Source organism: Gallus gallus, chromosome 25 (assembly GCF_016699485.2).
Source record: "Gallus gallus isolate bGalGal1 chromosome 25, bGalGal1.mat.broiler.GRCg7b, whole genome shotgun sequence".
In the NCBI taxonomy this organism is placed as follows: domain Eukaryota; kingdom Metazoa; phylum Chordata; class Aves; order Galliformes; family Phasianidae; genus Gallus; species Gallus gallus.
The window spans coordinates 1018019-1040961 of NC_052556.1; the positions used below are offsets into that span (position 1 = coordinate 1018019).

At 62.9% G+C, this 22943-nt stretch overlaps 4 protein-coding genes across 7 annotated transcripts; 2 read left to right on the plus strand and 2 right to left on the minus strand.

Annotated features, from left to right (window-relative positions):
- Nucleotides 1–3741: 3741 nt before the first annotated feature.
- On the plus strand, nucleotides 3742–9079 carry LOC425431 (dnaJ homolog subfamily A member 1-like). Its single transcript, XM_015298421.4, has 8 exons — nucleotides 3742–3780; nucleotides 4287–4429; nucleotides 4537–4732; nucleotides 5448–5552; nucleotides 5629–5856; nucleotides 5937–6167; nucleotides 6368–6468; nucleotides 6553–9079. The coding sequence occupies exons 2-8, from the start codon at nucleotides 4298–4300 to the stop codon at nucleotides 6775–6777; spliced, it is 1218 nt and encodes a 405-aa protein (XP_015153907.2). The 5' UTR covers nucleotides 3742–3780; nucleotides 4287–4297; the 3' UTR covers nucleotides 6778–9079.
- A 1662-nt stretch (nucleotides 9080–10741) lies between these two features.
- Nucleotides 10742–13737, minus strand: CRABP2 (cellular retinoic acid binding protein 2). Its single transcript, NM_001396642.1, has 4 exons — nucleotides 13526–13737; nucleotides 11550–11728; nucleotides 11095–11211; nucleotides 10742–10986 (listed from the first exon to the last, which is right to left on the minus strand). Exons 1-4 carry the CDS (start codon nucleotides 13593–13595, stop codon nucleotides 10936–10938), a joined length of 417 nt encoding a protein of 138 aa, NP_001383571.1. The 5' UTR covers nucleotides 13596–13737; the 3' UTR covers nucleotides 10742–10935.
- A 2797-nt stretch (nucleotides 13738–16534) lies between these two features.
- ISG20L2 (interferon stimulated exonuclease gene 20kDa-like 2) lies at nucleotides 16535–20395 on the minus strand. Of its 4 annotated transcripts, none has more exons than XR_006932113.1 (4): nucleotides 19772–20395; nucleotides 19230–19430; nucleotides 18042–18832; nucleotides 16535–17024 (listed from the first exon to the last, which is right to left on the minus strand). XR_006932113.1 is itself a non-coding variant. In NM_001389640.2 (3 exons), exons 1-3 carry the CDS (start codon nucleotides 20360–20362, stop codon nucleotides 18713–18715), a joined length of 912 nt encoding a protein of 303 aa, NP_001376569.1. In that variant the 5' UTR covers nucleotides 20363–20395; the 3' UTR covers nucleotides 16535–18712. The 4 variants fall into 4 exon arrangements, 1 of the variants encoding a protein (NP_001376569.1); XR_006932111.1 differs by having other exon boundaries at nucleotides 16535–17791; XR_006932112.1 differs by having other exon boundaries at nucleotides 16535–17958.
- RRNAD1 (ribosomal RNA adenine dimethylase domain containing 1) lies at nucleotides 20361–22933 on the plus strand. The gene is made up of 7 exons (XM_040652450.2): nucleotides 20361–20588; nucleotides 20886–21014; nucleotides 21091–21387; nucleotides 21461–21523; nucleotides 21606–22342; nucleotides 22427–22614; nucleotides 22679–22933. Exons 1-7 carry the CDS (start codon nucleotides 20361–20363, stop codon nucleotides 22852–22854), a joined length of 1818 nt encoding a protein of 605 aa, XP_040508384.2. The 3' UTR covers nucleotides 22855–22933.
- The last annotated feature ends 10 nt before the right edge of the window (nucleotides 22934–22943 follow it).

The following is a 22943-nucleotide window of genomic DNA, read 5'->3' on the forward strand; positions in this document are numbered from 1 at the left end:
GCCTTCACTGCACAAAGCCCCCGGCCCCCTCCCCTGCCCACAGGCGATGGTTTCCTTTTAAGGACAAACTCGAACCAAGCGATAGCAAAAAAAAAAAAGTCCCCTCCGATTAGTTTAATCAGGCACTGAGCCTGTGTTCAATCAGCCCCTGGCCCACAGCCGGCCCTGCAGCGAGGCCTGGGCAGCATCACTCGATGGCGGCTCGGTGATCCATGGCGGTCCCCCCCCCCCCCCAATACATCCCCAAAAGCTGCGGGGATGCTGTGGGGTGGGGGAGGTGAAGTGCCGGGCGATGCGGGGGGCGGCATTCCTCCCAAAATTAATACGCATTCCAGGCAGCCCAGTGCTGACAAAGAGACGAGGGGGGACAGATGGTGGGGCAGCTCCCTCCTCGCCCTGAGGAGGAGGAGGAGGAAGGGTCAAGGGCTGGGGGGTCACCAGAGGGGCGGAAATGGCTGTGGGGCACTTGGCTGAAAGCAAAGCCCAGCCATGCTTGACCGGAGGCAGCACAAAGTGCAAGAGTGGATGTCCCCGAATGGGACATGAGTGCCCCCAAAAGGGGCTACCCCCTTTCTAGGGTACCAACCCCATGGGGATCCTCATCTGCAGCCCAACCCTGCACACCCAGCATCCCAGGGCCGGGATCACCCCATGCCCAGCACCCATGGGAGCACATATGCACTCTGCCAGCCAAAAGTCACTGGAGCAAATCAGAGGCCGCCACCCGCCTCATTAAATCCAGCCAGCCGAGCACATCTAATCTAATTTGGGGGGCAATGGGGCTTTTGGGGGGTGGGAAGGGAGGTGGTTGTTCCAGCCTGACCCCTGAAAGCTGCTCACACACCGTAAGGTACTGAGTGTGTGAGCAGCACATGCAAGGGCTGGTGGGCACGGCATGGGCACGGCATGGGCCACTGTGCTGGCAAAGCGGATGCTTTAAGAGCCTCGAAGACCCCCTCAGCCTGGCCCCCTGCCAGACAATTACGGGTTTTGTTTCCTTTAAGGCTGGGCAGAGAGGGAGTTTTCAATGGAGCCCACACAAAACCTCCCTGTGGGATGAGCCCAGCACCAGGAGGGGGAGGAGGGGGGGGGGGGGGGGGGGAAGCGAGACAGGATGACCTCAGCGATGACTTCACTGTGCTCACACTTCCCAAAAAAATCACAGAAACCTTATAAGGAAAGGACTAAAAATACACTCGGAGGGGTGCAGGCAGCCCCCACTCCTCCTCCCCAAAATGAGCCCTCATGGATGCTCCATGCAGGCAAGCAGGAGACGCGTGGGGGATGCGTGGAGGGGACAATCGATGGGGGAATGATGGACCTGCAGAGAGAGGCAGGCTGGTCCCCAGTATGATGCCACGGATTGGGCAGCAGGTTCCCCCAGCCTGGCATCATCCCCCCTTGCCGAGACCACTCCATCTGTCCCTTCCCAGTACCCAGGGACGTGCCACCAGGATGGCTCCACCACCCCCTCCCCACCCCTCAGTGGGGTCATGCGCTCCCAGGAATAGCTTCTGCCGGCTATAATAAGTGCTGCCCTGGTGTCAGGGGCTCGCCCAGTTGCCGGGCCATGACCCCCCGACAGCTGCTGCCAAATCGAGGCGACGTGGATGCCTGCAGCCAAGCCCGGGGTGGGAATGCGCGCCTGGAGCCATCCATCAGTGCTACAAAGCATCCCCAGCCTCAGCTCCAGGGTGATGCAAGCCCTGGGGCCATGCATCCCCATCCCCTGGTCCTGTGATCAGAGCTCAGAGAAGAACTCACATGCCTATCCCCGTGCCTTTATCTCCCCAAAACGCTCCGACGTGCAAAAATGGCACAGTGAGAAGGACGGTGCCCATCGACCCGCTGCTTATCAGCACTCCAAACGCTGCTTCCGCCTCCCTGCAATCAACTTGGCACCAGAACAGCCCGTGCAGGATGTGACACGCAGTCTGCGCCCTGTCATTAGCGGGGGCGAGGGAGGAGATGTGGAGCAGGAGAGGGATGGGATAAGGGCTGTAGTGAGGTAGCAGACACGTGAGGCTCAGCGCTGTGCCTCAGTTTCCCTCTCACCCAGCTACCTCAGGACAGCCATGGGGGCTGTAGTGCGCCCGGAGCTGACTCACACCCGGAGGAAACACTGACAAAGCAGCTCCTTCCTCTCTGGGGACTGGCATGCAGGTGGCACGGGACAAACAGGGCTCTTCAGGTGGCCAGAGCCGAACCCGGGGCCAACTCTCCTTTGGTCAAACGGGGCTCAGATCCCGCAGACACAAAGCTGATGCCCACTGCAGCCCGGGCCATGGGTCAGAGCAGCACGCTTTGGCAGGGGTCATGCTGCTTGGGACAGGATGTGACTGCATCAGCCCTGAGTCACCACAAGCAGCTGATGGAGAGGAAGGACCATGAAAGTCCCACAGCTCCAAGTCCCAGACATCTCCCACTGCATCCCCCATCTGGGGACAACATCCCCAGTTTGGGGACCACACGTCCCATGTGGGGACCGCATCCCACCTCTGCTTTGGGGACCACATGCCTGCTTAGGGCACTGCATCCCTGGCGCAGCTCCGCGCTGTCAATCAGCCGCAGCATCGCTCAGGAATTCATCGCAAATCATCCTCCCCCCCTCATCTCGGGCAGGTGGGCCGGGGGTCGCTGAAACCCCAGCACAGTGACAACTGCCCGGTGGGTTTGGATTTCACAGCAGAGGGGCCGGTTGGGGATTAACAGCCTATGGGGACAGCAGCGGTATACCCGACCCCTCGGCTCGCCCGGAGGCTGCTGCTTTCCCAAACATGGCCAGGGGCTCGAGGAGCGGTGACTGGGCTGAGCGGGGCAGGTGGCACTGCCCAGCTCCGGGCTGTGGCACCCGGGCACGCTGCCCCCCCCCCCCCTTCACCCCCCTCCCCCCCACCCCGGGGCTCACGCCTGCATGGGGAGGAAATGCCTTTCCTTTGAGCGAACCCCGGCGCTGGGAAGCGGGGAAGGAACCGGTCCAGGTCCCGTTGTGCTGCAGGTGAGGGAGCGGCTCCCACTGCGGGTGGGGGCTGCAGCGGTGGGGTCTGCATAGCCCTACCGCTGTGCTGCCAGGGAGAAAAGGATGCCATCGGTGCTCCCCCTCCTGAAAGCAATGGGACAGGACCGTGTCTGTGTGTGTGTGTATGTGGGGGGGGACACAGGACAGTCCCCTCTGCTCAGTGTGGTCTCAACCTCCAGCACCCACTGCCACCCTCAGCCACCAGCACCCCCTATGGGCGCTCCCTCCCCTCCCCCCCCCCCAAAAAAAACCCTACAAAACCAACAACTTCTATTCGGGGAGATGAAGCCAACCATGCTAAACTCCCCCTGGGGGCCGTTCATCACTCACATCCATGCTCCAGAAGCCTCAAATCTCCAAAAGTCTGCAAATCCCCCCCCCCCCAACAAAAGTCCCTCCGAAAGTCCCCCGCAGTCCGGAGCGCTCCCACCGCGCTATGGCGCCACCTGCCGGAGAACCACCGCTTACGGCCTTGCCACTCTTTCACCTCATTGGTCAACCGAACTGACCAATGAAAAAGGAGGCGTCTGCCCGGCACTGCCACCTCAGCCAATCGCAAGACGGCGGTCATCCGGCCTGCCCGGAAGAGCCGACGGCCAGAGGGAGGCGTGGCCAAGGGGCGGGTCTTCAAGGAGAGAAGCCAATGAGAGCGGAGAGATCGGCGTTGGGGGCGTGTCCGTCGGTGGGACTCCCAGCCAATGGGGCGCGCGGGGGGCGTGGCCGGGCTTCCAGAGAGTTCGGAGACGGGCGGCGGAGCAGTGGTGAGTGCGGGGGGGCATCGCCCCCGCTGCCCCCGGTGCCCCCCGGGTCCCCACCTCCCCCACCCCTCCCACGGCTAGCGACCACCCCGGCCCCGCGTTGCCCACCCCCATCGGCCCGAAGGGGTTCCGCGTCTCCTTATCCCCGCGGGGACCCTCGGTGTGTGTTCCCCTCCCCCGCCCCACCCCCCCGTACGGCGTGGGGCAGCGCTGTGACAGCCGCGGGGCGGGCAGCGTTGCACGGGGGCTGTCACCTCCCGCAGCAGCCACGGCGACCTGCCCGCTGTCCCCGACAACCGGGACACCCCCCCCCCCCCCCCCCATATACACACACCCCCGGGGGCAGCCCCATCCCGGGGCAGCGCGGATGAGCAGAGATAACCCCCCCCATCCCCCAGCGCAACACTGGGGTTTATCGACGGGCGGCACGCGGAGTGGGGAAACTGAGGCACGGAGGAGAGGGGGGGGGGGGGGATGCGGGACACGGGGGTGACACCTCCCCCTCGCAGCGGTGAGGACGATGGTGAAGGAGACGGGCTACTACGACCTGCTGGGCGTGCGGCCGGGCGCCAGCCTGGATGAGATCAAGCGGGCATACCGACGCCTGGCACTGCGCTACCACCCCGACAAGAACCCCAACGAGGGCGAGCGGGTAGGCAGCCCCCAACCAACCCCCCCAACCCAGCCCCGCACCGCCCCGCTGCCCCCACACTGCTCACACCCCTCCTCCCCCCCCCCCCATCCTCTCTTCCCTCCCAGTTCAAGCAGATCTCGCAGGCCTACGAGGTGCTGTCGGATGCCCACAAACGGGCACTGTACGACCGCGGAGGGGAGAGGGCCATGAAGGAGGGCGGGCTGGGCAACAGGGGCAGCCCCGGCTTCGGTTCCCCCATGGACATCTTTGATCTGTTCTTTGGAGGAGGTGTGAGGATGCGTGGCCGGGCGGACCGGAGAGGTACGAGCACTGGGGATGCCGGGAGCTGGCACTGGGGTGACAGCGAGAGCGTAGATGGGACTGGGTTGACCTGTTGGCTCTGGGGATGTGGCTGACCTGATGCTTCTAGGGATGGGACAGGGCTGACCTGCTCTGAAGACAGGACAGGGTTGCCATGTTGGCCGTGTTGGCTCTGGGGGATGGGATGGGGTTGACTTGTTGACTCTGGGGATGCCAGCACCCCCCGGGCCACCTCGCTCCTCGCGGTGCACAGCCCAGCACAGTTCTTTGTCACCCTCATTACTTTCTCCACCTGCCCCTCTTCAAAGGGCCCTACCCAGTCCCCTGCTGACCCCAGGCTGGGGTGAGTCACCTAGCGCTGCCCTCGGCTCCCCACGGCCTTGGGCGTGCAGGGTGCTCTGGTGACAGCAGGATGCTTTAGGCTTGGGTCATGCAAGAGGGGATGGCCCGATGACTTGCCAGGGCACTTCTTGCTGAGGTGGCAGGATTTAATTGCGGGGCCATTAGGAGGTGAATGAAGGCGTCCTGGCACCTCTGGGTAGGGCTGGTGATGAACAGCTGCAGCGTGGCGAGGGCTGTGGGGCAGGGATGTGGGGCTGCCCCAGGGGTCTGCGGGATCTGAGCTTCCTTCTGCTACGCGACGGCAGAGCAGTGGCTGAAGGCACAGCCCTGTTGCACGCAGCGAGGTGCTGATCTGGGCTCTCCATCCTTCCAGGCAAGACAGTGGTGCATCAGCTCTCCGTGTCGCTGGAGGACCTCTACAACGGCACCACGCGCAAGCTGTCCCTGCAGAAGAACATCATCTGCAGGAAATGTGGAGGTGAGGGCCTGGGGGGACCGAGACAGGGGGTCAGCACCGTGCCCAGCCCTCACCCCCCACCTGCCCTCACCCGCAGGCTGTGGGGTGCGGGAGGGCGCGCAGCGGCGGTGCCCCAAGTGCCACGGCTCGGGCATGGAGGTGCGCATCCACCAGCTGGGGCCCGGCGTGATCCAGCAGATCCAGACAGTGTGCTCCCAGTGCCAAGGCCAGGGCGAGTGGATCCGGCCCCGCGACTGCTGCCTCACCTGCAACGGCCGCAAGGTTGTGCGGGAGAAAAAAATCCTCAGCGTCCACCTGGATAAAGGTGAGATGGGGCTGTGCTGGGAGGGACGCTCGTGGTACAGCTCCGGAGCTGGGATCTGAGCTGCTGAATTCTCCTTGTAGGTATGAAGGATGGGCAGAAGATCACCTTCCACGAGGAGGGTGACCAAGTGCCTGGCCTGGAGCCTGGGGACATCATCATCGTCCTGGACCAGAAGGAGCACCCGGTGTTCAGGCGGAGTGGTGATGATCTGATTGTCAAGAGGGAGATCAGCCTGGCAGATGCGCTGTGTGGCTGCAGGCAGGTCATCCGCACGCTGGACAACAGGACCCTGCTCGTCGCCTCGCAGCCAGGTAGGATGGGGACACACAGTCCCATCCTTCACTGTCCCTTAGTTCTGCTCTTCCCCAGCTTTACGTAGATACAGCTTCTCCCCTTTTCCTCCAGATCTGCACAAAGTCCCCAGCAAAAAGCTGGGAGCTGCGTGGGGGCACAGTGCGGTGGTGCACAGTGCGGTGGTGCACGGTGCAGTGACACTCATCCTCTCTCTCAGGTGATGTCATCCGACCTGGGGACCTGAAGTGCATCCCCAATGAAGGGATGCCTGTCTACAGGAGCCCCTTCCAGAAAGGAAAACTCATCCTCAAGTTCGAGGTGAGGTGTGGGGTTGGGATGGGAGATGGACCCTGTGTGGCCGCCCCGTGCCCACCTCCTCCTCCAACCCTTCTGTACCCACAGGTGAAGTTCCCCGAGCCTGGCTGGCTGCCCACTGAACGCCTGCGCCAGCTCCAAGCCTTCTTCCCACCCCAGGAGGAGGTGATGGCCACTGAGGACACGGAGGAGGTGGAACTCAGTGACTACACATCCCATGGCAGTACGGGCCGGCGGCCGCATGGCGAAGCATACCACGAGGACGACTTTGAGGATGGCACCCGTCAGCACGTGCAGTGCCAGACCTCGTAGCCGAGGCTGTTGGGGGCTCGTCCCACGCAGGGGCAGGGGGCAGCGCGTTGGGGAAGGGGCTCGGAGAGCCGTTGACCTTCAGGGATGTACATAGGTCACCTTTCCCACAGCACTCGTCCTTCCTTTGGAGCCATCCCCTCTCCCTGCGCCAGGACAGCGCAGCCCTGGACTGATGCTGAGCGGGGGGGCCATGCTGCCTTGCCTCAGTTTCCCCATCTATGGTGTGGGGCCAGGAGTATTGTGTCCAGCACTGGGCGGCTCCAAGCGTTCCACACCGAGGAGCTGGGTGGGGAAGGCTCCGGCTCTGCTGCCCTCCACCTGCTCTGCCCTGCGCAGGGCTGAGGACCCCTGCCCTGCAGCCCCCACCCCATGGGGTGATGCTGCCGCCGGTTCACTTGCTTTGCCCATTTCTTTCCTGCTGGAGCCTGGGTCTGGCCTGGGGAGTGGAGGGGGTTTCTCTTTTCTCTTTGCACAGAAGGGGGTAGGGGGGGACCTGGCCCTTTTAATTTATTTTTGGAATAATTTTAAGCCTCTTTTTTGGGGGGAGGGGGGTGGGAGAGGACGGGGAGGGAGGGTTGAGAGGACTTTGTATGTGGCATTAAAAGCAATCCCGACTCCTCCTCGTTGCCGGCCCATAGCCGCACCCCCTTGGGGCAGCCTCGCGCACCGCCCGCTTTGATCTGTGGGCGTGCCTCAGTTTCCCCAGCCTTGCTCAGCAGGGAGGGGAGCCGCGGTCCTGGCCCTGACCCCCGGCAGCTGCTGCTGCCCTCACAACCCGGCCTGTGCCCCCGCCGCAGGGAAAGGGCCCTTTGAAGCCGCCCAGTGCCGGGAGGGGGGGAGCCGGGCAGGGCCTCCCGCTGCCCTGTCATTACCGGGGCAGCAGATGGGGAAACTGAGGCACGCCTCCGCCGTCCCGTCCCGTCTCCCCCCTGCAGGCAGCCGCCAGGGGTCAGCACCTCTTGGGCTGCGCCGTCCCGGAGCTCCATTGCATCCTTGGGGCTGGGGGTGACAGAGACCCCGCAAACGGCTCCGTGCCTCATTCCCACCCTGCGGGGGTTAAGCAGGTGAGTGGGGGTCTCCAGGGCACGCTATGGGGCAGAGCCCTCCCTATGAGGAGACCCCTCCCCCCCCCCTCCGCAGACTATGAGCTCAAATGCTGGGGAACAAAAGCACCGGGGTCAAACCGGCTCCCGTAACACCCCCCACAAAACGGGGTCAGCCCATGGGACCCCCAATATAAAAACTGGAAAAGAGAGCGAGGGGAGGGAGGGTCCTGTGGGGGCTGGGATGAGGGGGGGGGGGGGGGTGTTCTGTTTTGGGGGTGGCATCGCTTGGGGAGGTGACAGCATCCCGCATCTGTCATCTCCTGGAGCCGGCGGCATTGGGGTACCGCCCTGCTCGCCCAGTTGTGGGTACCGCAGTCCCCGGCTGCCCCAGGGAGCGCCGTGTGGACGGCTGTGTCACCGCGTCCCAAGCGGGGATACGGGGATGAGGGAGCCTGGGGACCGCGTGCTGCCCCTCGGGAAGGGAAAGGGACGGCGGTGCTGAGCTCTGTGCTGGAACCCGCCGTGCCACGCTGTGCTCCCTGCGCAACGCCAGCGCCGTGCCCTCCCCGAGCCCTTCGGAACGGCTGCAGTGCGCCCGAAAACCCCTTCGTGGGGAGCAAGGAGCGGCGTGCATTCCTGCTCGAGCCCCATCGTGAGGTTAGGGGTGAAATCCTTGCTGTGGGGCTGCAGACAGCCCAGCCCGCAGCTTGGCCACCGGCCCCATAGCAAGGACAGGAGCCAAGGCATCCCAAGGACAAAGCCCCACTGCCCCCCGACAGCATGAGAGGAGCCACCTGGAGAGCCCCTGGGGACCCCAAATGCATGACAAAGGCAGAGGGAGAAGGGCCGCAGCCCCCCGTGGGTCGCACATTCATCACCCGCAGCACAAAGCGGCTCAGAAGCCCCCAGCCCCTCGTAGGGCTTTGTCTGCGGCAGATGAAAGGCACGGGGCTGAGCCGGGCCCCCTCCCCAGCCGGGGGCAGCCCGGGGGTCAGCGGACAGCGGATTAGTGCCGGCTCGGGGGCACTCGCAGCCACCCACGGTGAGGTGTGTGTGTGGAGGGGGGGGGTCCCTGCAGCCCCCTTTTGGGGGAGCCCATCACCACCCGTGCACTTTCCAATTGCGCACCGCTCTGCATCCTGGGACCCACTCCAGCAGCTCCCCCCCCCCCCCCCTCCATCCACCTCCCTCCCGAGCCCTGCAGAGCCCCGCTCCCCTCCGGTCTTCGCACAATAAACAGAGGCTGAGAGGAGGAATCCGCCTTTGTTTCGCTGAGCGGGCCGCCATCCAGCTCTTGGCGTGGGGCAGCCAACGGCTGGGGCACGTCCCCCTCTGTACCCCCCATCACCAACACAAGAAGTGGGATGGGACCCCCAGGTCGCCCCCTCCCCATCCAGATGTGCACCCCCCTCATCCAGCTGTGCAGCTCCAGCTGTTGGGGCACAGCCCCCACCCGGGCCCCTGCTGCCATCTCCGCTTTCACCACCGGCGCTGCTGCTTCCCCTCCCGCCCGGGGTTCGGAAGAGAGACAAATTGGAGCCGTCCCCTGGGCGGCTACGGAGAAAGAGGATATTCCTCTGGATCGGAAAACCGTGAGGGCCGAGGATTGGAACGCATGGTTTTCATTAAGAGCTGCTCGAGGCGGATCGGTTCTGTTGCAGAATCTCCGGGGAGAGAAACGAGTTGGGCTGAAAGGAGGAGGGGGTCGGCAGTGCCCACCAGCCATCACTGCATGGCTGGGTCTTGGGGGGGCGGGGGGGGGGGGGGAGCCCTGGAGCAGCTCCTGGTGCCACCCGGTCCCGTTACAGCAGGGTGACGTCAGGAGCCGGCAGTGGTCCAGATCCCGATGTGGGGGGAGATTCGGGGCGCATTCCAGGAGCAACACCTGAAGGCACAGCACTACGCCCATCACCCCCTCTTCATTCCTCCATATTCCCCCCCCCATAGCTGTAATCCCACCGCTCTCCCCCACAGAGAAACCCACAGCACTGCCCCCCCCCCCCCCCCCCCCACCTTGCGTCACCCCAAAGGCATCTGCAGCCGCTCCCGTCTTCCCAGGGCACAGCTTTTGTTTCCCATCCACTCCTGGTAAAGCCCTGCTGCCACCACCGACACACCCAGGGAGCAGCACAGCAGCCCCTGTGCCCCCCACCCCAAAGGCTCCCAGCCTACCCGGGGTTTGCTGCTTTGCTGTTGGCTTTTCCCCAAAGAATCAGAGCTCCAAGGGCAGGGATGCTCACCAGGAGGCACTCAACACCCCCACTGCCCCCCAAAAATGGGGACATTTGCCAAGCACTCCCCATACCCCCATGCAACAACCCCACACCCACCTCGTGGCCAAAGACAACCAACCTCCCCCCCCCCCTCCATCTCATCACCCACCCTGGGGCCATTAACACATCCCAGACAGCATGGGGAGCAACCCAGCTGGGACCACGAGCATCACCCCATGGCAGCACTCGGGGTTTCTCCCCCAGCCCTGCACCCATAGGGGCTCCGTGCTCTGGGTGCCCCGTGCTTCCCACGCAGGGATGTGCCACACTGCAGCGCCCGACACCGCCTTCGCCCCCGGCCCTTTGCGCAACACTGGGGCTGTGGCACAGAGCGGGATCAGCGCACGCAAGCAGGGCCAGGAGGGATGGGGACAGCGGTGGGGGTCGGAGCTTTATTAGAAACAGGAGAGGGGAGGGGGAGGTGGGGGGTGAGGAGACGTTCCCAAGGGTCGGAGCTGCACGGCACCGCCGGACTGGAGCTGTTGAGTGTTTCTGTTCCATTCAAATATTCACAAATAAATACTGGGGAGGGAGCAGAGCAAGCAGAGCTGCAGGGCAGGGCGAGGGTGCAGCACCGGGTGTGAGGTCAAAGTGAACCAAAAACAGTTATAAAAAAAACCAAACAACAAAAAAAAAACCAAAAACCCCAAAACTTCAAACCCAAAGGATGGGGTGCTCCCCAAAGTCCTGCTGCTCAGTGCACCCCCACAGCCACAGGAAGGGGGGGGGGACGACACGGGGCAGGTAGAGGGGGGCAGGGGGACACAGGGCCATGAGAAAGGCGTGGGGTGGGGCGGGGGGGGGGGGCTGGAGCCGTTGTGCGGCGATCGTTGGTGGTGTCACTCCCGGATGTACACTCTGGTGCAGACAACATCATCGGCTGTCATGGTCTGCAATAAGGAGCAGCAGTCACGGCCCTATTCCAGGAGTTTCCCACCACACACCCCGCCGGTGTCCCCCCCCCACCCCACATTTTACCCCCCCCCCACCCCACTCACCAGGATGAGCTCCCCATCGTTGGTCAGCTCTCGGGACCAGCCCGTCCGGGGCCCCTCGCCCTTCAGCAGCCGCTGCTCACACACCATCTTGTTCTCACTCTCCCACTTGGCCAAGCTCTATAGAGGGGAGAGGGCAGCGCTGGGTGGGGGGTGGGGGGGGAGGGGAAGCAGCCCCCAGCCCCACCAGCCAATACCATCCATCACCACCAAACAGATGGGGCCATTTGTCCCCACAGCCAGCAGTCGCCGGGCTCACGTATCACCTGGGGGCAGGGAAAGGGACAGGACTGTGCACTGGATGTGCGCACACGGATGCGTGAACACGTGCTAGTGTGATTGCACGCGTGTGCACATATTTGCACAGATGCATGCTCGCATGTGTGCGTTCACACACATGTCAGTGCGTGCACACACATCCATGCACACACACGGGTGCAGCTCAGCCCGGTGCCCACCTTGCAGGGCCGCCCGTCCACCGTTTGCTCCTCGAACTCCTCCCCGATCCTGAAGCTGATCTCAGTGGTGCGCACGGTGGTTGAGGTCTTGATGTAGAAGCTCTCACCGTCCTGCTTGATCTCCACTGCTGGCTTCGAGGCCGCAGCCACCGCGATCTTCCGCAGCATCATATTAACGCCTGCAAGCAGGGACCGGCGTCAGTGTCCCCTCCCCATAACCTGACCACCCGGTCCAGTGTGTGACCCATGGAGGGGAGGTTAAGTGCCTCTTGGGACAGTGTTCCAGAGCTGTGCTGAGCTACAGATGCTGCTGCTTTTCTACGGAATTGGTTGCAGATGGGGGGCATGAGGTTGTGCAAACACCCCCCTCTGCACTCACGGCTCGATGCCATAAAACCCCTGCAGAGTGCACAGCTCAGGCCAAGGGGCACGTGGCTGCCCCCCAACACCCTCGCCACGACTTGGCAGTGACACAGCTTGGGAGGACCCCGAGCTCTGCAGACAGCACAACATGGAGGGGGGCGCTGGAGGGTTGGGGTGGGGGGGGGTGCATGAACCCCCCCTTCCACACATCTGGGCCACATCTGGTGCTCGTTACCTTCAGGCAGGGGGGAGCTGTGCAGGCTCCGGATGTGCCTGAGGGTGACGGGGAGGCGCGCGGGGTGACGGCGGGGACATGGTGCAGGGCTCCCGCCTCACATCTGGGGGCTGGGGGGGGGTCTCAGACCCATCATTGTGCCCCAACAGCCCCCTCCCTTCTTGCTAACCACAGTGCAGCTGTGGCTTTGTCCCCCCTCCCCTAGGGGCTCATCCATCATGCCCTGAGCCCCAGGGCTGTCACCCAGGCGGCCCCGCTCCCCAGGGAGCTGCTCTTTGGGGACATTGTTCCCGTGGTGTGACCCTCGGGCAGCTGAAGGCAGCAGGTCGGCACTTGGCCAGGACCCCGCTGCCCCCTCCCCAGTCCCATCCAGCTTCACGTACCCTGCGGAGAGGGGGGGGGTCCCTGCAGGCAGAGCAGAGCATCCCTGGAGGAACTAACCCTGCACCAGGGACAGACGCACCCACGTGGGGCTGCTGCTCTTGTGATGCTAAAATGCATCCCCTGCGTGGGCATGAGGACAAAGTGTCCCCCAAAGGCAGTAGCAGCCATGGGGGTGGCACAGCACCTCCGGGGGGGTGGGTGTCACCCAGGGCCGGGGGCTGCAGGAGCCCCATGTGCTGCGTGGGAAAGGCAGAGCGCTGCGCTGCGCCCGGCAGATTGATTTTCCTGATGAGGTTTCCCTGCACCACTTCACCGGCGATGATGGAGGGGAGAGAGGGAGGAGGGGGCGAAGAGGGAGTGAAATCCAAGAAAGTGATAATTATACTGAAGTATTTGTTACGTATCCCCTAACTTGGAAAATATTCTGCTCCAGCGATTCCTCGGGGGGTGGGGAGGGGTCAGGCAGAGGAGAGCAGTGGGGGGGCCCCAGCCCTGCCCAAAACCTTGAGACCCCCGTGGTGTCCCCGTGCAAAGCCCCCAGTTGAGGACCTGCAGTGCTGGGGGGGGAAGTAGGGGACAAACCGAACCCTGCAGCTCGAGGCTGGGTTTTGGGGTACCACACTCCATTCCATTGGGTGCGATTGGGGTGTGGGATGTGGGGTGCTGGGGCGAATCCATGCAGGGGGGGGTCAGTGCAGGGAGAGCCCGGGGGTGTGCAGCCCGGGGTTACCACTGCGGTGGGCAAACTGAGGCAGGCAGAAGGGAGCGAGGGGCTCAGGCTGCAGCTGAGGGGGGGGATCCGAGCTTTGCCTCTGTTTCCCCACGGGGAAGAGGAATGGGGTGGGCTGCGAGACGCAGGGGTAGAGAGCCGAGGGGCCCTCCCGAGCCCCGGGGGCTCCACGTGCAATCCCCGACCCGCACTGCTGGAGGGGTCCGGGGGGCGATGGGAACCGGACTCCCCCCGCTCCTCACCCATCCAGGGGCTCGCACTCACCCAACGCCTTCAGCAGCTCTTCGAAGTTTTCGGAGCTCTTCATCTTCCAATTGCCGGAGAAATTGGGCATCGCGGCGAGCCGGGGGCACCGGGGGAAGGGGGATGGAGCTTGGGAGGAGCAGGTGGTGGAAACGCACAGAGGGGCACCGGCACCGCCGCTCCGTCCGCTCCGCCGGTACCGGCACCGCCGCTCTCCCGCCCCGCAGCCGCTCAGTCGGGCTCCGGCCCCGCGCCGCCGTTTTATGGCCGGGCTCACCCGCTCCGCCCCCGCCCCGGCCCCGCTGCCGGCGGAGCCCCGCGCTCCTCTCACCTGTGAGGCCGAGCACCGGGACAGCCCTGGGGGGGGGGAAGTGCGGGTGGGGGGCTGAGGGGTGCGGGCACCCCCTCCATCGTCCCCAAATCTTCCACCGTTCCCCCCAAACTTCCATAATACCCGAAAACCTCAATCATCTCCAAAACTTGCAGCATCTCCCAAAACTTCCAGAACCTCTCAAAACTTCCCACGTGCCCCCAAACTGCCCCCATCTCCCCCAAAGTTAGGACCCTCCCAAACCACCTGCGTCTCCCTGATGCCTGCAACCCCCCCAGTAACTTCCCAAAAAGGATTAATCTGCCCACTCAGCCCCAATCTGCCCGCACTCCCCCCGAGCTGCCTGCACCTCCCTCATGTCCGCATCCCCCCAAACTGCCCACATCCCCCCAAAGCTTCCCACATCTTCCCCAAATCCCTGTCATCCTCCAGCTGTCCACATCCCCCCAATACCCCTCGCATCCCCCAGTCTACCTCCATCCTCCCAGTCTCTCCACACCCCCCCCCCCCAAGACTTCTCACACTCCCCAGTCTGCCTACAGCCCCAGAGCAGCTCTGGGGATGGGTTGCTGCCCAGCCCTGTGCCCGCTAGGTGCTCTGCATGTGCTGGTGTGCACCAGGTGTGCACGGCTCTGTGCGCGCACACGCATGTGCGTGCAATGTGTTGTATGCTTGTGTGCTTGCAGTGTTTGTGCACATGTGCAGCTGTGCTCAGCCCTGCTCCATCCGAGCTCCATGCCCAGAACAGAACCCTCCGGTCTGTGCGGGGCTGAGGGAAGTTTGCTTTGGCTGCAGGCCGGTGGAAAGCAAGATTAACTGCTAATGTGAGATTAAAGCCCTGATAGATTGGGTCTGCTCAGAGCGTGATGAATTGTTTGCTGGGGTTTCTCTCTGGTGCGATGCCCGAGGAAGGAGCTGTGTGGGGCACACTGTGCCATGGTGCCATCCCAGTGCTGCACAATAAACGGCGTTTGGGTCATTGGCAGCTCTGAAACGGAGGGAGACGGATTTTGGGGGTGAAAACAGACTTCTGTGCAGTGGTGGACACCCTCAATCATGTCCACGCTGCCACTGTCCCCACTGTCTGCAGGAGAGCGGACTGCCCCACACGTCCAAGGTTTGGCACATTTGGGGTGCAGAGGGCACCCAACAGCTGGAAACCTCTGCACAGCCCGTGTGAACCAGCAGTAAAGCCGAGCTCATTGCTCACAGCTTGGAAGTGCCTTCCAGCTCCCTCCTGCCCCTCCGGAGGATCCTGAAACCCCTCTCTTACTGAGAGCTGCCTCCCCTCCTCCTGGCCCCGACTTCCTCGCCCCCAAATTTCTGGGCTGTGATTTTTGTGAGCCAAGCCCTGGCTTGCAGCATGCCTCTAATCCCCCGAAGAACAGGATTTGTAACAAAGGGCTGACATAACCTTACCTACAGCGTTGCCGATGCTCCGCGGGCTGCAGCACGGGAAGCATGGGGAAAGGAACAAACCCCACGCTGCGCCCACCCATGCACCCCCCAGGCAGAGCTGGAGGGGTCTGACAGGGGGTCACCCCCATCCCTTTCATTCCCGTGTAACAGGATCTATGCCCCCTCCGGCACAGGGGGATGAGTGATGCTCAACGTTTACCCCCATATTTGGAGAAAAGAGTGAAAAAAATGCCACATTTCCAGGAGAACCGGCTGGAGGGGAGCATGGGTGGGGTGCAGGCAAAGCTGCAGACCCTCACACTGAGCCCCCAGGACGCAGCCTGGCAGAACCTTCAGGCAGCCCCACATCTGGAAGGAATTGCATGGGGAAGGGTGGATAAACCCTTTCTGTTCCCCCCTTCCTGGCCAACGAAGCCGTGGCTCTGGCTGCAAACCCGCGTGGGGCCGCTCGTCCCAGGATGGCTGTGCACGGAGATGGGGATTACACTGGAGCCACGGAGCTCCCACACCCAGCTGCACAGCTGGATCAGCCACTGGAAACAGCTGGCACTGCAATGCACCCCAGCAATCCCAGCAAACCTCAGCCATCTGAGCACCACTGCAGCCCCCCAGTGCCCCCATGCGTGTGGAGTGACCACAACGACGGCCCTGAGCCCCTCACAGGGAGCACAGCACCCATGGGACCTCACCGTGGTCCCCGTTGGGAGCCCCCATCCCCAGGCTGTGACCCCCCAGGAGCTCCATTAAGCAGGGGCTCACCCAGCATCTGCTGACAAGATGGGGCCGGACCGCATGGTTCTCATTTCCAGACGTTAAAAACTTCTTAACGGTCGGCCATTTATAACCCAGATTGTAAACTCCCACCCCACTTTAATTGCTTCCAAACGCAGCCAGACACAAAGGCTCCCGGCCTCTCCAATGCCTCCTCACCTTCCTTTGTGCTCGGGGCCACAACAGCTCTGCGATGGACACATGCTGCATGAGGCACACGTGTGCATGGCTGCTTGGTAACGTGCTGCCCGCTCCTCCACCCCCCCCCCCCCCCCCCCCCCCCCACTGCATGGTTTGGGCATCCCTCACTGGCACAGGGGTTAAAACCTCAGTGTTTAAACACAAAATGAAGGGGTCCCCCTAGAATTCCCCCTTGGTCTTTGCTGTCTGGCCCTATCCCTTGCACCAGGGCCCCACTGTCCTCCCCTGGTGACCCAGACATCCCCAAACCCAGCAGATTTTTAACGAGCGTCTCTCGCTCGGCCGCTCTCGTCACGCAGCCAAACATCTGGAGGTTGGGAAGTGCTTTATTCCGGCCACGATTGTTGCTCCCACCCCTTATCCCTGCCTGGGACATGCTGAGAGCTGAGCATAAAGGCATAAACACCCCGAAACACTGGAAAATGTGACGTGCATTCAGGCCCGTCGCATCCTGCTACGCATGGGGATGCACCGGCCAGGCTGGCTGCACTCCCAGGGTCTGCTCAGCACCGGCACCACTCTGGCAGCGCCCACCCTCTGGAGCTGTGGTGATGGAGGAGGTGCAGAAGGATAGCAGCCTGGGTTGGGCATGTTGGTTTTGGCTGCCCCACTCCTCATGCAGGGAAGGGAGTGAGGGCCGAGGCTCTCTCCTGCTGCCACCCCAGCGGAGCCCATGGCCAAAGGAATAGCAGCAGTGGGGGCTCAAGGGTAAGTAAGATCCAGCTGGTTCCCAGCCCACTCTGCCCTGGGCACAGCACATCCACCAGCTAGGGACAGTGCCAGTGTGATGTTTTCATCCTGCCGTTAAGGAGAAGAGAGAGCACAACCTAGCTTAAGCCCAGCAGCGCTGGAGTCAGGACCCATTTTGCCCCCCCAGCCCCTCCACTCCTCCACTCCCAGTCTCTCTCCACGACAAGGCTCAGGTGCAGATGAGGGGTCCCCAGCTGGGGACAGCTCTGTCCACAGAGCCCAAAATAAGGGGAGGAAGCCTGGACTCTGCACACCAGTCCCAATACTGCTGGAACTGCACAGAGCCCCGTGCAGGACTGGCTCATACCTGGGCAAGAAGAGGCACAGGAAATGTCAGCACGAAGCAGCTGCTGGCAGGTGGTGGGTGACAGCTGACAGTAGTCACCCCAGGCTCCAGAGGTCTGCTCAGAGCCCAGAGGGCAGAGCAGCAGAGCTCCATCCCTCTCCCCTGTCTGTGCAGCCCTGGCCCCAAAATGGGGTCACAAGAAACAAGATTTAGAGGTGGGGGAGCAGCCTGTGCCTGCAGTTTCGCTCAACCCATTTTGGGACTGATCTTGTCGAGGCTGGTGCCTGCTCCTCGGCAAGCCCTTCCCCAGCCCCCTCCTGAGCTGCTTTGATTTCAAACAACATCAAGATTTCATGCAGAGCCTGCAAGCTGGAGATGTGGGAAGTGCCTCCTTCTTCCCCTGTTGCTCCATACACAGCCATGCTTGGCAATTTGGAACGCAGGGGGACAGACACGGTTGTCATACGCCCCACGGGTGCAGGCTGCACTGCTTCCTGTGCACTCAGGGCTAAGCACCTTCCCCAGGGCCCTGCAGCCAAAAGGAAGGTCTTGTTACTCATTTCTTTTTAATGGGCATTCTGAACATAAACATTTCACTTCAAAGCAGCTCCCACGGTGGGCTAACCAGAGCAGACCGAGAACTTGGGGCACATTCAAGAGTTCAGCAAACAAATACATGTCGGCGTTCAGAGGTGTCTGTAAAGGACACAGCGTCCCCAGTGGCACAGACAGACAGATGGGGACAGTGGTCCCACCCCAGCCCCCGCAGCAGCACTTACGCAAAGAGGAAGACAGCACTCAAATCCCGTGGTGGAGCAGCTCCCAGGTGCGTGGGGACTTCCCAGCTGGCGGGACCTGCCTCAGCCCGCTTCAGTCCTGGAGCCCTGTGGCAGTCGTGGCTCCTGCTGGTCCTTGTCAGAGGTAGTTGTGAAACATGGGAGGCAACTGGCCTGAGGGTGAGGGGTTGCTCCCTGGGTCTGGATCTGTGCCCAGGATGAACCCAGCTGGTGCGGCCCCAGTGCCACACCCAGAGCTGTCCCTGTCCCCTCTCTGCCCACAGCTGGGCAGAACCCATCCACAAGGGTCCCCCAGCTGCCCTCCCAGGAATGCTTTTCCTGGTACAGCCAGGCTTGGGCACCCCAACATGACTGAGGTCCCAAAGGGCTCTGACAGCCCAGAACTGCTCTGGGACTGGATAGAACCCCCAGAAGGCACAGGTGGCCCCTGCTCTCCCCACATCTCTGATGGGGTACAGAGCACAGTATAACAAAGGCACATGCAATGCTCAGAGTAGGGAGAAAGAACAGTCATAACTTGGTAATGCCACTATCCCTACTACCAGTGAGCTAGAGTGCCCCACAGCACTTGCTGCCTCTGCTCCATCCTATTCTTCCTCCCACTGGCTCAACGCTCTGTGACCCATGAGGTCTGGGATGGACTGTGGGGGCAGTCACTCCTGCTTAGAGTGTTGTTCTTTCATCAAGTGTTGCTCCCACTCTGCCTCCACGACCTTGTACAGCTCCATGGTGGTCCTGGCGTCCTCCACTGAACAATGTCCGCTTTTGCCAACCTGTTGGGGACAGTGACAAAGGGTTGGCACAGCCCAGGGCACTGCTGAGAATGAAAAAGCCCCAGCAACATTCTCAGCTGCTGGCTCTGCAGCTAAGCTGCTCTTGTAAGAGGCCCTCCAGGGAAGAGACCGAGGTACAAGGCAGTGACTGACCTTGGGATTCCCCAGACCCAGGATGGGACACAACACACCTCCATCCCCTACCTGAGCACAGAATACAAACAAGCAGGGCAAACCTTCCTGCTCTTGCACACTCCCCACAGCCCCTTCACACTGCCTGTTTGTTCCCCATGCTTTTTGGGGACACTGGGGAATTTCTTGCCCCAGAAGTAGCTTCACAGCAGTCTCCTGTGGCAGCTGCTGAGACGAGGAGTGAGAAAGAGAGCCAGCAGCAGACCTGGATATCTTTGTGCAGCAGTTCCTTGGCGAGGCGCTTCAGGGAGATGGCGACATTCTCGGGGAACCCACCCTTTTGGTTCAACAAGGGGATTTTGGATGTGTCACGGGTGAGTTCTTTGGGGTGGGAGTACTTGAGAGCCTTGAAGTCGTTGTGTACGGCATGGCCAACCACCACCTTTCCAGAGAGGATCTTCAGGATCTGGGGAGGAAAGGAGGGAGCATTAGAGCAGGCCCCAGTGCACCATGCTGCACACTGGAGGGTCCTGCCCCACAGCAGAGTGGTGCTCATGCCCAGTAGCATGGATCTACCCCGCTACCAGTGGGAATCACAGCTTAGGGCTACGATGTAGGACTGAATGGGAGCAGCAGAGGCATGGGATGACATCCCCTCTGCTGCAGGATGGGGACTGGGATGTGGGCAGTCCCCACCAAGATACCATATCCTCAGCAGCCCCCAACCACCACAGACAGCCCTCAAAGCCCACCAGGAACACAGTCCCCCTTCCCTGCCCCATGGCCACACCGCCCCCAACATCACACCTCCCGCTGGGCCTTGCAGAAGGGGACAGCGTTGACCATGTGCTTCTTGCGGATGCCGCTCCAGCGGGTGCGGTAGTCCACGATGGGCTCCGTGGGCCGCACGTAGGAGTCATACAGCACGTCGCCCTCATAGCCCACAATGCTACAGCGGGCCAAGGAGCTGGTGCACCCGCCGGGCCCGGTGCCCACCATCTCACAGTCGATAGCCACGAGCTTGCTGGGCGGTGGGGGCAGCCCGGTGGCTCGCACCGGGCCCTTAGCGGCTTTTTTTGCTCCCTGTGTCCTTTTGGTGCCCGTTTCTTGCGTGGTGCCGCCGGAGGACCCGGGGGGATCTTTTCCTTCGTGCTCTTTGTGCTCCTCCCGCTCCCCGCCGCCCGCCTCCGGCCTCCTCTTCCTGCGGCCTCTACCGCCGCGCTTCCTTGGGCAGCCCCCTCCGAGCTGGAGGGCCGCCGGGCGCTGTTTCCGCTCGAGCGCACGCTTCCGCTCCAAATGCCGTCGCCTCACGAATTTCTTGTGCTTGCGGTTCCCGGCCGGGGCGCGGCGGGCGGGCTCGACGACCCCAAAGGTGACGTTGAGGATGAGGTCCGACATGCTGAAGCCGGCGGCGCCCAACACCCCCCCCCCACCCCCACCGCCAACGGAAGCGGAAACTGCCGGCAACGGAAGCGCCCCTGCAGTTAGGCGCATGCGCAGCACCCTCGCGCGGCCCCGTGCGCCTGCGCAGTGGGGTGACGGCAGAACTGCGCATGCTCCCTGGGCGCCCAGCGGGCGGCTGCGCATGCGCGGCGGCGCGGCGGGAAGGCGGAGGGGCCGGGCGGTGAGTGGCGCATGGGGCCGCTCTGGCCTGCGGGAGGGGCGTCTCTATGGCCCAGGAGTTCATGGGTTGGGGGGTCTGGCTCACGTCTTGATATCGCGACCCTGTTATGTCACGGATCGGTGATGTCACGGGTGCAGGTAAAGAGCTGTGGCTATGGATGGCGTCACAGCCCCCGTGGCGTGGCACTGAAGGATGTTGTGGCTCTGTGAGGTCATGGACAGGCAGGGGGTTGGCATCCCTGGGTGATGCCATGGCCCGAGAGGAGGGGTCTCTGAGTGACATTGCACCTTCAGGTGACATCACAGCGTGACATCAAGGCCATGGCAGGTGCCCCCCGCCCCCCCCCTGCACTGGGAGCAGCAACGAGCAGCAAACATTGTCCGCCTTCTATCGCTGTACCGTCCCCTCCTCGACTCCTACATCATTGTGAGTGTCCCCAGCACGTCCTCCACGTCCCCAGCGTGTCCCCAGCCCTGCGTCCAGCAACTCTCACTCCCCACAGGACTTCTTCACTGAGGGGCTGTGGGCAAAGCTCCCACCGGCCTGGCAGGCAGCCCTAGAAGTGGCAGACCCCCCCCAGCTGGCAGCCATGCTGCTGGGGACTGGGGGCACTGTGGGGCAGGGCACGGTGTGGCCACTCTCCCTGCTGGCTTTCACTGCTGCCACCCGTGCTCTCTCCTTTCCTCGGGGGCAGCTGGGGGTTACCCCACACCCACCCTGCCAAAGCCCCCACCTGCACCCACTGCTGCGCCGCCATGTCAAGCCCAAGAAGCAGCATGAGATCCGGTGCCTGGGCAAGGTGGGTGCCCCGGTTCTCCCCCTGGTATCACCTCACAGCTTCCCTGTCAATCCACGGTCCCCTCTCCCCACAGGTACTGCAGCGGCTGAGCCAGGCCACCGGCTGTGACCGTGTGGTGGATGTGGGTGCAGGGCAGGTAGGAAGAGGCTGCTGTGAGGTGACCCTCAGGGATGTCCCCCACACAAGCATGTCCCCTTATCCTCCCGTCCCCCCTCCAGGGCCACCTCTCACGTTTCCTGGCCTTCAGTCTTGGCTTGTCCGTCACTGCCGTAGAGGGTGACGGCCGCCTGGTCAGCCTGGCAGAGCACTTCGACCAGGAGCTGCTGCGGGAGCTGGAGAAAGCCCAGGCACGGGGTTACAGTAGGAGGCTGCCACCTTCCCAACGCCACCCAAACACAACCCCAGACCCTACAGATCCTGCATCCCTTTGTCCCCGACGCCCTCAACATGTGGCTGGCTGGCTGGACCCGCAGGCACCTGGGCAGGAGTTCCTGCTGGCCCCCACTCCAGGGCCAGCCCTTGCTGCCAGGAACCCACTGGCTGGGCCCGTGGATAGCGAGCAGGTACTGCTGACGGGGCTTCATGCCTGCGGGGACCTCAGTGTGGCCCTCCTGCGTCACTTTGCCCACAGCCCCCAGGTGGCTGCCGTCACCTCAGCAGCTTGCTGCTATATGAAGCTCTCCACGTGCCCTGAACCAACTGCCCCCAGCCTTCCGGGCTACCCACTGAGCACCTGGGTGGCTGGGCTGCCTGGCCACACGCTGTCCTACCGGGCTCGTGAGGCTGCATGCCATGCAGTGGAGGAGTACACAGAGCGGCTGCGCAGGGACAGTGAATGCTTGCGCATTCACTGCTACCGTGCTGTGCTGGAGACCCTCATCCAGGCAGCTGACCCCAGCAAGAAGCACCTGGGAGTGCAGACAGTGAAGAAAGCCCACACACTCAGCTTCCCCGAGTGCGTATGGGGTGGGTGCCCCTTCAATCCCCTCCTGGCATCCTCCTTGGGCACTTGTGGGACTGACATGGCTTTAACCCACAGATATGCCCGGCTGGGGCTGACCCTTGTGGGGCTGGACTCGGCCGCCGTGCCTCTGGATTCAGAGTCAGTGTGCGCCATGCTGTGTCAGCAGCACAAGGTGGTTGCCTTCTTCAGCCTGGTGCTGCTGCTGGCCCCACTGGTGGAGACCCTCATCCTGCTCGATCGCCTACTGTACCTGCGGGAGCAAGGTGGGTGCTGGCAGGGTAGGGGGCTGTGGAGCCCTGCAGGTGCCAACCATCCCTTTGTCCACAGGTTTCCAGTGTGCCCTTGTGCCCCTTTTCAACCCCCGGTTCTCCCCACGCAACCTGGTGCTGGTGGCCGCGCGGGTGCCACTGGATGCAGTGCTGTCAGGCCTGGACAAGGACATCCGCGAGGACGAAGACACGGTGAGGGGTGGAGTGGAGCCCTCCGGGCAGGGGCAGGGCTGAGCAATGCTGTGGGGACTGATGGGTGCCCAGTTGCTGGCTGTGAGGCACGAGCTACAATAAAACCTGGTTTTACACAGTGCGAAGTTTGG

Excerpts from the sequence above, each read along its gene's own strand:
- LOC425431 (XM_015298421.4), top strand. The coding sequence starts at position 4,298 with ATGGTGAAGGAGACGGGCTACTACGACCTGCTGGGCGTGCGGCCGGGC. Across the intron at positions 4,733-5,447 it reads TGGCCGGGCGGACCGGAGAG|GCAAGACAGTGGTGCATCAG; the intron begins GTACGAGCACTG and ends CCATCCTTCCAG. Across the intron at positions 6,168-6,367 it reads GCTCGTCGCCTCGCAGCCAG|GTGATGTCATCCGACCTGGG; the intron begins GTAGGATGGGGA and ends CCTCTCTCTCAG.
- CRABP2 (NM_001396642.1), bottom strand. The coding sequence starts at position 13,595 with ATGCCCAATTTCTCCGGCAATTGGAAGATGAAGAGCTCCGAAAACTTC. Across the intron at positions 11,729-13,525 it reads AGAGCTGCTGAAGGCGTTGG|GCGTTAATATGATGCTGCGG; the intron begins GTGAGTGCGAGC and ends CCCTGCTTGCAG. Across the intron at positions 11,212-11,549 it reads TGGACGGGCGGCCCTGCAAG|AGCTTGGCCAAGTGGGAGAG; the intron begins GTGGGCACCGGG and ends TCCCCTCTATAG.
- RRNAD1 (XM_040652450.2), top strand. The coding sequence starts at position 20,361 with ATGCTGAAGCCGGCGGCGCCCAACACCCCCCCCCCACCCCCACCGCCA. Across the intron at positions 21,388-21,460 it reads AGATCCGGTGCCTGGGCAAG|GTACTGCAGCGGCTGAGCCA; the intron begins GTGGGTGCCCCG and ends CTCTCCCCACAG. Across the intron at positions 22,343-22,426 it reads CACACACTCAGCTTCCCCGA|ATATGCCCGGCTGGGGCTGA; the intron begins GTGCGTATGGGG and ends TTTAACCCACAG.
- ISG20L2 (NM_001389640.2), bottom strand. The coding sequence starts at position 20,362 with ATGTCGGACCTCATCCTCAACGTCACCTTTGGGGTCGTCGAGCCCGCC. Across the intron at positions 19,431-19,771 it reads TCTGCAAGGCCCAGCGGGAG|ATCCTGAAGATCCTCTCTGG; the intron begins GTGTGATGTTGG and ends TTTCCTCCCCAG. Across the intron at positions 18,833-19,229 it reads TGCTGCACAAAGATATCCAG|GTTGGCAAAAGCGGACATTG; the intron begins GTCTGCTGCTGG and ends TGTCCCCAACAG.